At 36.8% G+C, this 12,334-nt stretch overlaps 2 protein-coding genes across 3 annotated transcripts; both read left to right on the top strand.

Moving 5' to 3' along the window:
• Positions 1-946: 946 nt before the first annotated feature.
• On the top strand, positions 947-6,072 carry LOC130719413 (GATA transcription factor 25-like). Its single transcript, XM_057570042.1, has 7 exons — positions 947-1,409; positions 1,560-1,643; positions 1,742-1,875; positions 3,501-3,608; positions 3,756-3,861; positions 5,555-5,614; positions 5,706-6,072. The coding sequence occupies exons 1-7, from the start codon at positions 1,158-1,160 to the stop codon at positions 5,829-5,831; spliced, it is 870 nt and encodes a 289-aa protein (XP_057426025.1). The 5' UTR covers positions 947-1,157; the 3' UTR covers positions 5,832-6,072.
• Positions 6,073-7,007: 935 nt separating this feature from the next.
• LOC130719406 (GATA transcription factor 24-like) lies at positions 7,008-11,742 on the top strand. Of its 2 annotated transcripts, none has more exons than XM_057570038.1 (10): positions 7,008-7,423; positions 8,433-8,519; positions 8,611-8,744; positions 9,534-9,644; positions 9,755-9,866; positions 10,358-10,417; positions 10,570-10,635; positions 10,723-10,797; positions 10,907-10,987; positions 11,198-11,742. In XM_057570038.1, the coding sequence occupies exons 1-10, from the start codon at positions 7,178-7,180 to the stop codon at positions 11,261-11,263; spliced, it is 1,038 nt and encodes a 345-aa protein (XP_057426021.1). In that variant the 5' UTR covers positions 7,008-7,177; the 3' UTR covers positions 11,264-11,742. The 2 variants fall into 2 exon arrangements, with proteins under 2 accessions (XP_057426021.1, XP_057426019.1); XM_057570036.1 differs by having other exon boundaries at positions 7,021-7,423; positions 10,889-10,987.
• Positions 11,743-12,334: the final 592 nt, after the last annotated feature.

The following is a 12,334-nucleotide window of genomic DNA, read 5'->3' as shown; positions in this document are numbered from 1 at the left end:
TATATATATCTAAGTCTTTCTCTGATTCTGTTGTTGAGGGAGGAGGTATTGGGGTTGGGTCTTATCTGGGTTCGTTCTACTCTTGAGGGAGGAGAAGAATTTCTGGTCTTTATCACAGAAGCAGGAGAAAATGAAGTTTTTCAAATTGAGAAAAACTTTGCATCAAGCTATTCCAAAAGAGAGGAAGCATTCAATTGGTATGAGCACCCCCAATAATTCAAATCAGTTTCGTCATCATAATCTTCCAAACTCAACAACTTTTGGGTCACAGTTACACTCATTGCAAGCCACAATCAATGTTGTGCTATAGAAATGATTCACTGATTCGAAAAGGAGAATATGGGTATGATTGAAAAGCAGCAAAGATTCAAACTTGGTAAAAAAATTGAAATGGGTCGTACCAAAAAGCAGAGAATTGAAAAGGTGAATAATGAGGAAGAGAGGTAGAGATTAATTTCTGGTGATTTGTTTCTTGAATTTTTTGGTTCTAGTGATGATGTTTCTGGGTATTTTTTTGTGGGGATCATACAATATTCCTTGTTTGTTGTTGGGTTCTAGTTGAAGGAGGAAGAATGGGAAGAGAAGAACAGGGTGGAGTTGGTGGTGATTGGTGGGGGAGGGAGGAGAACATCCGATGGAGGTGGTGGCGGTGGCAAATGGGGTGGAGCCGTGGAAGTTGAGGGGAGGAAGGGTGGTGGAGACGAGAGGAAATTAACATATGAATTTGAAAATTAAAGAAATATAGGTAACTTAGAAACTTGCAATAGCAGGTAAAATGAGACTTGTGCAACCTTACACAAGGATTTTCTTGTGTAATGAACCCAAAATTTAAAGAAACAAAACAGAACATTATTTAACCATGTTCCATTAAATTTTTGAGAGACAAATATAGAGAGGCCCATTAGGTGGTTGTTTTTGTTTTACCTCATCCTCTTTTCAGTTTTCACTCCCTCATACATTGCTCACCTTCACAACACGACATTCTGAGACACATTTATCCCCTTTGTCCCTCCCTCGTTGGTTCCTTACTCCATTCTCTTCGACAACTCACTCTCCCTCTCTCAAATTCTCACATAATTATTAGGGTTAGGGTTTCAACCATTCCTCCAATTTCGAATGCATTGAAAGCCCCTAATTCTCCCACCCTGCTACCAACAATGTACAGCTCCATGAACATCCCCGATCAGATCGAAGACAACGACGGCGAAAATCACATCCATTACGATTCCCATACCCTCGATGACGGTGGCGGTGGCGGTGGCGGAGTCGAAGATGTTTCCACCGACAACGCGTATGGTTCCGGTGGTGTAGGCCATGAATTGTCTATCCCGCCCTGCGATGATTCTAGCCAGCTCACGCTTTCGTTTCGGGGCCAAGTTTATGTATTTGATTCTGTCACGCCTGAAAAGGTAGCTTTTTCCCCTTTTCTTCTTCACTGTTGATTATTTTCCCCCAATTTGATTTTTTTTCTTCAATAAAAAATGTGAATTTTCCATGCAACTGAAGGAGATTTATGTTGTTTTTGAGAATGAAGTGTTGCATTTGGTTTCTGTTGACAGGTTCAAGCAGTGTTGTTGCTTTTGGGAGGGTGTGAATTATCTTCTGGGTCGCAAGGTTTGGAGATATCGCCTACAAATCAGAGGGTATATATATACACATGTTCATTGTAGGACTTCAAGCTCAAGCAAAAGTGGCTGATGAGTTTTTGTTTTGTTTTGATTGGTTGTGTTTTTGGGTGCAGGGTTCAGCGGAGTTTCCTGCGAAATGCAGTCTACCGCAGCGAGCAGCCTCGTTAATTAGGTTTCGTCAGAAGAGGAAAGAGCGGTGCTTTGATAAGAAAGTTAGATATGGTGTGCGTCAAGAAGTTGCGCTAAGGTGTGAATCTGATCGTGAGCATACTGGCTTTCTAATTGAAACTTTTTAAATTAATGTTGGCATGGACTCTTAAATGTTGATGCTGCTTTATATATGTACCATCATTCAAATGATGGTTAGGAATGGATTTTTTTGTTTGCTTTTAAACCGGTTTAGATGTAAGTAGTACATATGTAATTTGTCATTATGGTGGAGACTCAAGAATACATGCTTTAAAGTGTCATCTCCTTACAAAGTATTGGGAAATATAGATTTTAGAGTGGGCGATGTGCATGAGTTTAGTTGAAAAAATCTTTCTTTGGTACTTCTATGTTAAGAACTATGATTACCTCATGACATATATTTGGGACAATCTTGACTTGGATGATGACGGTGTTGAGTAATCTCATAATTTCACTATTTAACAGCCAGTGCTTTTGTATAATGGAAGGACTGGATCCTAATTTAATATCCAACTTTGTTATGTTGTGCCAGCATATACTTACATTTGCCGAATACTATCGTTAAATCTTTCATAGTTTCATTGGTGTGATGAGGTGCATTATTTTGTACATTTTTTTCATTTTCGTTTTACTTGTCTGTGTATAAATTTAAACATGTTATGGATTCTTGCAATTGACTCAATTCTAAAACCTAGGTTTTCTTATTTGCGGCATGTTTGTGCTTTAAAGAGAGTGATTTTTCTTTGAAAATATTCTCACAAGTTTTATAACTATGTAACAAGTCTTTTTGAAAAAAAAGACCAAGATCCTAGGCAAAATCTGCTTTGATAATTTTCTCATGAGCTAAAAATAGCAGATTCTAGAGAAAGGTTCTGAACAAAAATTTATCATGAAAGTGCTATATCTCAAAGATGAAATAAGCACACCCTTAATAGATATATTCCTAAAGCACTAATTTTACCCTTTAAATGAGTGATTTACATGAAGATATTTCTAAATCTGATGATGGAAAAGATTTTGTTTCCATTTTTTTTGCACTGTTTCTAAATCTTCTGTTTGCACAACTGCCATCTGAACTTCTATATGGCGGGATTTCGGCTTTCTGCCATCCACAATCAACAACACTTTGTTTATTGTTTTTACTTTTTAGTATAGAGGTTCTGAACTATGACTATTTGGATTATGAACTACGTGGGTTTACAAGTTTTTTCATTGCAGCTGCTGTAGTGGCCATTCTATGATCTACTAAGCTGCATATAGCATTTTCGGGGTAGTCACTCCAAGCCATGTTCTGTCGCTAACCACTTTTTTTGTTTATCCCTATTTTCCTGTTTTTGTGTGTCAAATATTGAGCATAATAAGTTTAGATGAAAGTCACAAAACTAACATTATTGCTTCCATGTTTTTTTTGCTTCCTCTTCTGGTTTGCATGTATTTAACTGAGTACAAAAAATATGAAATATAAGGCATACTTTAATATCCTCCGACAGTATGTTGAATGCTTGATACATCCATTTATTTATGTATGCTTGAGTGAAAGGCTACATTTCGTAAGCTCTCATCTTCTCGTGGAGTATTCCTTGTCATCTCTGTTCCACTTTTTTTGTTGTTGTTGTATGTCATTTTATCTTTCGACTTTATTTGCATCAATTCATAATTTCACTTATATATTTTCAAATGTAGGATGCAACGTAATAAAGGACAATTTACATCAGCTAAGAAACAAGATGGAACTAACAGTTGGGGTGCAGATCAAGATTCAGTTCAGGATTTAGTTCAATCAGAAACCTCGTAAGTTTCATGTTACCCATGTAATACTGTAGCGCGAGTCTTTTGTCATGTGAATTTTTCGACTGAATGTGGGTTTCTAATGGTTCAATTTGAACTGAGATATGCATTGGATGTTTTACCATCTCCTTGATTTGCCTGATTATATAGGTGCACGCATTGTGGAACAAGTTCAAAATCCACCCCCATGATGCGAAGGGGGCCATCTGGTCCAAGGTCACTTTGCAATGCTTGCGGGCTTTTTTGGGCAAATAGGGTAAGTATTTTTCCACGTGGTTTTTATGGGGGGGGGATATTTTATTCGTGTTATTTTCCATTCCTAGACATCTTTCTATCTAAAGCATTTGAAATTGGGGAAAAATATTATCTTACACAGTTACACACTTATTTCTAACCAGAAGAGACTCCCCTCTGGCCGTGTTTTAAATCTTTTTGCTATTTTTTCCTCTGTTTCTTGAGTGCTAAGGATTGAACCCTAGGTCTCTTATCTTACATCACTTTGTTATTAGAGATTTGCCTGTCAACCAACAGCGGGGACAGACCCAGTCTTTGCCAGCAGAAGAGATTGATGTAGGAGTATGAGTCCCAATATCAGCTGGATGGGAGACACAGAACTCCCATTTTAAGTAAAGGCTCTCCACAGACTGGCTTTTAGGACTTAGGAGTGGACACTCTACATCTTCATCTACTGGAAATTGTAACTAGAAAAAACATTAGTAAATTGTTTAATGTTAACTGAGAGTTGGTTTGTTTTTGAGAAAGGGAAAACCTAGTCTTATAAAGCTCCTGCTACGCATAAGTTCCAGGGAGGGGCCGAACTCACTTTGTGGATCTAATGTAGGCAGCCTTACCTTGCGTTTTTGCAAGAGGCTGATTCCACAGCTTGAACCTATGACTGCAAAGTTGTAGACTTATAATTTCATTCTTTCTATATGATTTATATGGTACCATAGTAGTCAATCCCGGATAGCGACGCGTAGCAGCCTGCCCCAAAAGTGGGATGGCTGCTATTCAGATTTTTTATATATAATAAAAAGCTTAATACTATATACATATAAATACCTAAAGATGTCAAATATTGCCTAAAATTCATAACATTCATGATAGCAATAAAAGTCATAGGTCTTGAACGATAACACACAACTAAAAACCACTATTGGCCGTGATTCAATATAGCACCGCTATTGGCCGCGATATGCCGCTATTTTGTCCGTTATTCGCGTGCTACGGCTGCTATTGTGAGGTGTGCCGCTATTTCATCTCAATAGCGGCAGGTAGCTGCTACGCCGCTATAGCGAGCTACTGACTACTATGTATGGTACGATTTTCAGTTAGTAAATTATGTGTGAACTTTTCCAGGTGTGTTTGGATGAACATTAGCAAAATTGATTATGGACAAAATTGATTCTACTAAAATTGCGTATGGTACATGCGAGTTAAAATGATGTGATTTATGTTTGGAAACCTTTACAAAAAAAGTGGGTTTTGTATGGTAATATTATTATGAAATTCAGTCTTAAAATCTCAAAAATGATTATGTGTAACCCAGAAGCAACTACTTGATGTGTCAAGTAGAATTGATTCTGCTTTACTGGTGCACCCAAACGTCATTTTGACTAGTTAGAATTGATTTTAACCAAGTAGAATTGATTCTATAGAATTGATTGTGGTTTCCAAACACGCTCTAAAAGACTAAAACTATTTGTGATTATAAAAAAAATCTTAGGCTGTCCTGCTTATCGATTTCACTATGAATTCTTAGTCTCAGATGTTAATTTAATTTCCTTTTCCTCCCATTTCAAAGCATATGAAAGGGAAGTGCACATATATTCTCGTAGGCATTAAATTCAAATTTAGCCAACTGAATCTGAAATTTGCTACTTTCATTCATTCTGAATCTTATCGTGGAGTTGTCAATAGTCCCGGGTTTTGACATTGAAATTGTGCAGGGTACTTTGAGGGATCTTTCTAGGAGAAACCATGAACAGTCTTATGCTCCTCCTGAGCAGGTATGATGCTTTTCATCTTCTATACATCAGGTTATCTTCTACTCCATCTGGTAATAAATGCATTTCCCCTAATTTTGCGCCTAATCACCAGGTAGGAGAGGGTAATGACTTGAACTGTCGGACTGCAACCCCTTCACATCACGATCCCCGGACTGCAACCCCTACACATCACGACCCCGTTGATGATAAAACAGCTTTGGTGGTATCTGATTGTTGAGTTTTTCTGGTCCTTGACAGTGGCAATTGTAGGTTTTTAGTAATTGCATTCAGTTTGGCTGATAGTTGTACAGATATAGCAAAGCTTTCATCAATACAAGAGGTTTATTTCTATACTCTTGGATTAGTTACATTTGTTGTTTGTCTCTGAATGCATAAACTAGAATTTGAATGATGACTTGATCTCATGCCCTGGACGGTTGTTTTAGTTTGATCTTAATGTGAAAATATTCCAAACAGTATGCAATAGCTCAATTTAATCTTTCCGGTTAAATGAAGTTGGATAACCATGGCCGACTCTAGGCTTTCAGTCTGGATGAATCGTGTGGGACTAAGGGCCAGACCCACAAGAAATTAAGTTTTGATTAACCAGTTAAAATAATAAAATGAAAAAAAAAAGAATTGAGACTAAAGATATCTGTTGACACAATGCAAATAGACATTATCGCTCACTTTGTGATAAAAAGTGAATGAAATTCTTTTGATTGGTAGAAAGTTTGTATGTGACTACACATTGCACCCAAACTAGTATTTGAATTCATAGCCAGTGTATAGTCTGCCACTCCACCTTCAACACCATCTCTCCCACAAGAACCACCATAACCAACATTACCTTAAACCCCATTTTCTTCTCATAGAAGCCAAACTCCATTGCCCAGAAGAACCACCTTCAAACCACCTCCATTGCACAGAAGCCATAACCAAGTCATTAATTCATTGTTCATACCTTCATCAAGCACCATAACCAAGTCATTAATTCATTGTTCATACCTTCATCAAGCATAACTGGTGATATAATAAAATACAACGGAACAAAATGAAATGAGATAGTACAGATTAAAAATACTTTCCACTGTTTAAATATAGGGTTAATGGTCAAATGAGGCCCTGCGTTTGTAAGTGTGTTTGATTTTAGTCAATTTGAGAAAAAAATGACGTTTAGTGGCAGTCATTTTTACAATTACTGGCAGTTTTTGACCGCTACTAAACGTCGTTTTTCGTCAAAGGGTCTAAAATCAAACTCGCTTACAAACTTAGGGACTAATTTGACTATTATATTATAATGAAACATAAAAAATTTACCATTATATTATTTGGAAAATAAACGAAACCAAATGAATTGTAATTTTTTATTACTTCTATATTACCCTTATTTTTAAAACACTAATATTGAATAATATAGAAACCTAATTTTGTTATTAGCGTCTTCATTCGATCTCCTTCTCGAACCTTCTCTCACCTCCCGAATTCAATTCATTCATGGAGACTGAGTCTGTGTCTGAGTTCGATCCATGGAGCTAGCTTCCAAATTAGGGTTCCTACTCCTGTCCACAAATTCAGAAATCGATGGCGGCCGTGAATCCACCACAGCCTCTGCAGTTCGAGGACCCTGCGATACCGCTCGACGACGACGACGGTGCTGCCGGTGATGATGATGATGCTATGGATGAGTTGGAGGAGGCGGATGTCAATCCAGTGAGCGTTGCAGTGAGTGCGAATCACGAAGCAGTTGTTTTGCCTTCGCGTACTAGTGAGCTCACTCTCTCTTTTGAGGGTGAGGTTTATGTCTTTCCCGCTGTCACACCTCAGAAGGTTAATTTACATTTTTATCTACTTTTTCCACTTTTTCTTGGAAACTTCCTATCACTTCTAAGGTTTTTTCTTTTTGTTTGATTGTGCTAGTTGTTGTTCTTATTGTAGCTTGTTGTTTTGTTGGCATAATTCATAGTAATTGGGGACAGGTCTGGTTTTGTTGAATTTAGTACATGAGTTGTTAAATTGTAGTTAGGACTGTATATTAATCAAACTTACACAGGGTTTTACTTAATAAGATAAAATGAAATGCTAAGTTCAGTGGCTTGCTGATTATCAATATATTTTTATCAGTGTTATCAAATATCTGCCATGGCAGTTTCTCATGGTGTTTTTCCGCTGTGGCCGATATCCCACCATATGGCCGCTATTTCCACCATATTCCGCAATTTTTAATCATGTATGGCGGGATTTTGGCTTTTCGCCATGACCCGCCATCCACAATTAATAACACTGATTTTTATAGAACTTCTTTTAGAGCGCGCATAATGAAGCCGTAGACAGTGTAATAAAATCCAATCAGCAAAGTAGTTTGGTCTAAAGGTGTGATGCTAAATCAATAGTTCCCTACGGGGCATGTGGACTACTCGTCTATTCCTTTATTGGGTCATAACATAATTGAAAAGAAAGATATGTGAGGCTTGGGTGTGAACCGGAAAAGCGCTGCAGAAGTGTAAAGTTGGATTATTTGAAGTCTGTTATTGTAATCTGTGTTGTGATGTGAAGAATCAGCTGTTCGAGTTCCTAAGCAGTATATGGCAAAAACTCAAAGACTATATGGTATAATTAAATAAGGGCGTTCTTGCTAAAAAAGATTAATGCACCACAAACTACAAGTTGGTTCTTATAAACGGACCAAGCTATATCTCCAATTTGGTTTTTATAATAAGGAATGAGGGAGTACTTCAAAACTCTTTAAATTAAACATATTTACTGCTTGACTCTCCCAAAGGACAATGATTGAGGGTTTAGCTATTGAACTGTTTGATAATCAAATTTAACATTGCAGGTGCAAGCCGTTTTGCTGCTTTTGGGAGGACGTGATGTGCAGGCAAGCATGTCTACAGTTGAAGTACCACTTGATCAAAGTAACAGGGTAATGAAGATATTTGCTTAACAATAACAGGTTGTTAACATGAATTGCATTTTTATGCTTGCATTTGTGCATTGGCTACTGCAATATCTAGGGGACGGATGGCAATCCAAAGCGTTCAAACCTTTCACGAAGAATAGCTTCCTTGGTCAGGTTCCGTGAAAAACGCAAGGAAAGATGTTTTGACAAGAAAATTAGGTACACCGTGAGAAAAGAGGTGGCACAGAGGTAAATATATTACAACACACCCTTTCACCCCATTAGTGAATGACTTATTTTACTTGTATGAATTTGTTTACCGAAATTGTCTTGGCAGTGATGAAATATGGTCACTCTGTTGTCTTAGAATATTGTTTGTAAACCTCAAGAGTTGTGGTAAAGCTCAGGAAGTTATTTATATGTTTTGCATCTTGGCCAAGTGTCAGCTCAACTCTGCACACAATATTCCAGACAAGACTGTTAAAAATTTCAACTTTAGAGAAAGTAGAATACTGGTCTTTTTTCTTCTTGAGGAGTGAAGTAGAAATAAATAAATTCAATATAGCTTCGTAATCCTCTTTGCAAAACAGTAAAGCAAATATGTTGGGAAAAGCCACCAACACCATTAATGTAAAAGAGGTTTCATGCTCGGTCTGAATAAATTTATTTATATTGAATTATCATACAGTGAAATCTTAGACTTATTATCAGGTAAGGCAAATCAGTGAGCATACTTCTCAACAGCTAAAAGTGAGGAGTGAGGAACATAATGCATTGTCTCTGGATAATTGGTAATTGAATGCCATTTTGGTCATTTGAGGTCCAATACTGTTATCCACTCCTTGTATGGTTTTGTTTGATTTCAAATTGTTTTCTAAATTTGGTGTTTTTATAAGAAAATATAAATGTCTTTTTTTTATTATGGTTTTGTTTGATTTCAAATTGCTTTCTAAATTTGATGTTTTTATAAGAAAATAATAAATGTCTTTTTTGATTATGTTTTTGTTGTCTTCTTTTTTCTTTTTTTTTTCTCGCTAGGATGCATCGGAAGAATGGCCAGTTTGCATCCTTGAAGGAAGGCCCAGGTTCATCTAATTGGGATTCTGCTCAGAGTTCTGGTCAAAATGGCACTCCTAATTCTGAATCTCTGTGAGTTTTAAGCTTGGATACTTTTTGTATATATATTATTTTATTCAAATGTAATGGTTCTTTTGTGTGAGATACATCATTCATGCTTCTTGTTTTTTCATGTCCTCCAGACGTAGATGTCAACATTGTGGTGTCAGTGAAAATAACACTCCTGCAATGCGCCGTGGCCCTGATGGACCTAGAACTTTATGCAATGCATGCGGCCTTATGTGGGCTAATAAGGTGAGTCATTATGCTAATGTGTACATTTTGGATATAATGCTTTGTTCAACTTCTGCACTTCATTTAAAGTCCAATAACAACATTAGCCTTTTCCACTAGGTGGTGTCAGCTATATAGGTTAAACTTCAAACTATGCAATCATGTAATGCCAAAAATCAAGTCATTAGATTTAAAATAAAATGATCAGAATCTGACTTTTTTTTTTCCTTTTATATAATCCCCTCCTTAAGTTGATTGGAAACTATTTTGGATCTCTTTAGATTATGCAACTAAACCATATCCATTTATCATTTTTTACGGTGCCATTTCATTGTTGATGATCTGGACTAAGTTCTTACAGGTATAAGAACTGGCTGGGGCTTTATAGCAAATGGCCCCTAGGCCTTAGTAGTGGCAAGTTAGATCCAGATATATGATATGCTGGTCTAATATATTTGTTCCGTTTTTTCCTTGCATTCATTCCCACTGAGTCTGCTTCTTAACTATGACAGGGGACACTCAGAGTTCTCAGGAAAGGAGGAAGAAGTATTTCTGTTTTGCAAAGTGAACCGGTATGTAAGATGTAGTTTTCTATGTTTTCCAGGTGTATTCCCTGATTGGAAGCCAATTGTAAATGCTAAGTGACATTTTTAGATACTGTTAATTACATCAGTACTAAACACATAATAAAGTGATTTGGATACCAACTTGATGGAATTTGCAGGACCTTTCTATTGATGTCAAGCCTACTGTTCTTCCAGGGGAATTGCCTGTCATCCAAGATGAGCAAGTAGAACTCTTTCACATATTGCAAGTTTATCCTCAGTACTGTTGTTCCATTTAGCATTTACATAAAAAAATTGTGGTGTGTATTCAGGGTATTTCTGAAGATCCTTCTGAGGCCGTTGCTGCTGAAGTTTCTAACAATCGTGCTGTGAACCCCGGTGATGAGGTAGTTCTAAATGTTTTTTTACCTCAAATTTCAATTATTCAGACACCTTTTTTCAAGCATTGACAAAATAAAAGCTTCTAATGGGTATTAGGGTGATTTACTTGTTCAGGAATTGCCTGAATCTGCAGATCACTTTAAGAACTCTCTGCCACTGGATATTAGTCATTCTTCGCCAAATGATGATGAGCAGGTATTGTTTGAGTTGTTTGTTTTGTAGAGTAGTTTTGCCTATGTGGCTCTTGTATTCACAACTCCCACAACTGTACAGGTGGCTCCACTTGAACTATACCAATGAAACTTAACATGGAGCTACTGGTACATTAGTAAATGCAAGAGCTGCATAAGTAACCTAATTCTCCATAGTTATTACTTATTAACGTGAGGTTTGTTTGATGTACAGGAACCTCTGGTTGAACTTTCTAATTCTTCAGACACAGATATTGACATTCCTGGAAGCTTTGATTAAAAGGTCCCAAGAGATTCATCACGTCTGTGATTTTATACAGGCTCTCTGTAATATATTGTTCATGTACTAATAAGATGCACAGATCTAGAAGCAGTGATACAAGACAATTAAGAAAATTTGGGTTATGACCAAATTTAACACTCACAAATGGAATGGCCATTCTCTGATGAGCAAGTGTAGAGAAGCTCTGCTGTTCCCGCCTAACATTAAGGAGTCTGCAATATTGTTTGTGTATATGTCATCCGTTGATCTTCCTTGACTGTTTATATCATGAAATACTAATTAGCTAGGGCTCATGTTAATAAAATGCCCCTGACTCTGATAATTTAGTTCAGATCAAAGCATTGAGACAATAAATCTAAGAGATGAAACTATGGCGATATGCTGTGCCACTCAATGGATCAAAGCATTGATACCATAGAAATAGACTTGTTTCGAACTTCTGTACATGTACTTGTAAATAAATATAGTTTGTCTTACTCGTCTTCTCAGCTAGTTACATTTATGTTGTCTATTGTCTTGGACATTTTGGTTCTTGTTGTCTTCAACTCATCATCATATACAAATATCCTAATATTGTACTAAACTTAGTCATATTAAAATGAACTTCTCAGAAATGTTCCACCACCTATAAGTCAATTAAGCTTATTGAATTTAGTTGCAATTTGTCATTCTATGTGCTAGATCCGTTGGGGACAATTGTTATACTGTATCTGTATAAAATAACTACTATATATTGAGTCCTTCCTCAAAAAAAATTTGGTTGAAAAATCATTGCCTGCATCACTAATGAGCACTAGTTTCTCTTTATTTGAGATTTGACCAATAAAGTGTTAATAAGTTAGACCCCGTGAATGAGAGCATGAGTATGAATTTTAGGAAAAATATTTGTTGGGAGAGATTAGAGATGACAAGAAAACCCAAATTCACGGGCCCTACCTGAACCTAGCCCGAAATTTCGGGCGAAACCCGATATTTTTGGGTTTGAGTTTCATCCGAATTTTAAAACTTGTTTGAGTTTGAGTGTGAGATTGATTAAACCCGCACCCAAACCCGAATTTGTGGTTGTTT

The sequence above is a fragment of the Lotus japonicus genome, chromosome 1, assembly GCF_012489685.1.
Source record: "Lotus japonicus ecotype B-129 chromosome 1, LjGifu_v1.2".
In the NCBI taxonomy this organism is placed as follows: Eukaryota; Viridiplantae; Streptophyta; class Magnoliopsida; order Fabales; family Fabaceae; genus Lotus; species Lotus japonicus.
This window is presented reverse-complemented; position numbering and strand designations above follow the sequence as displayed.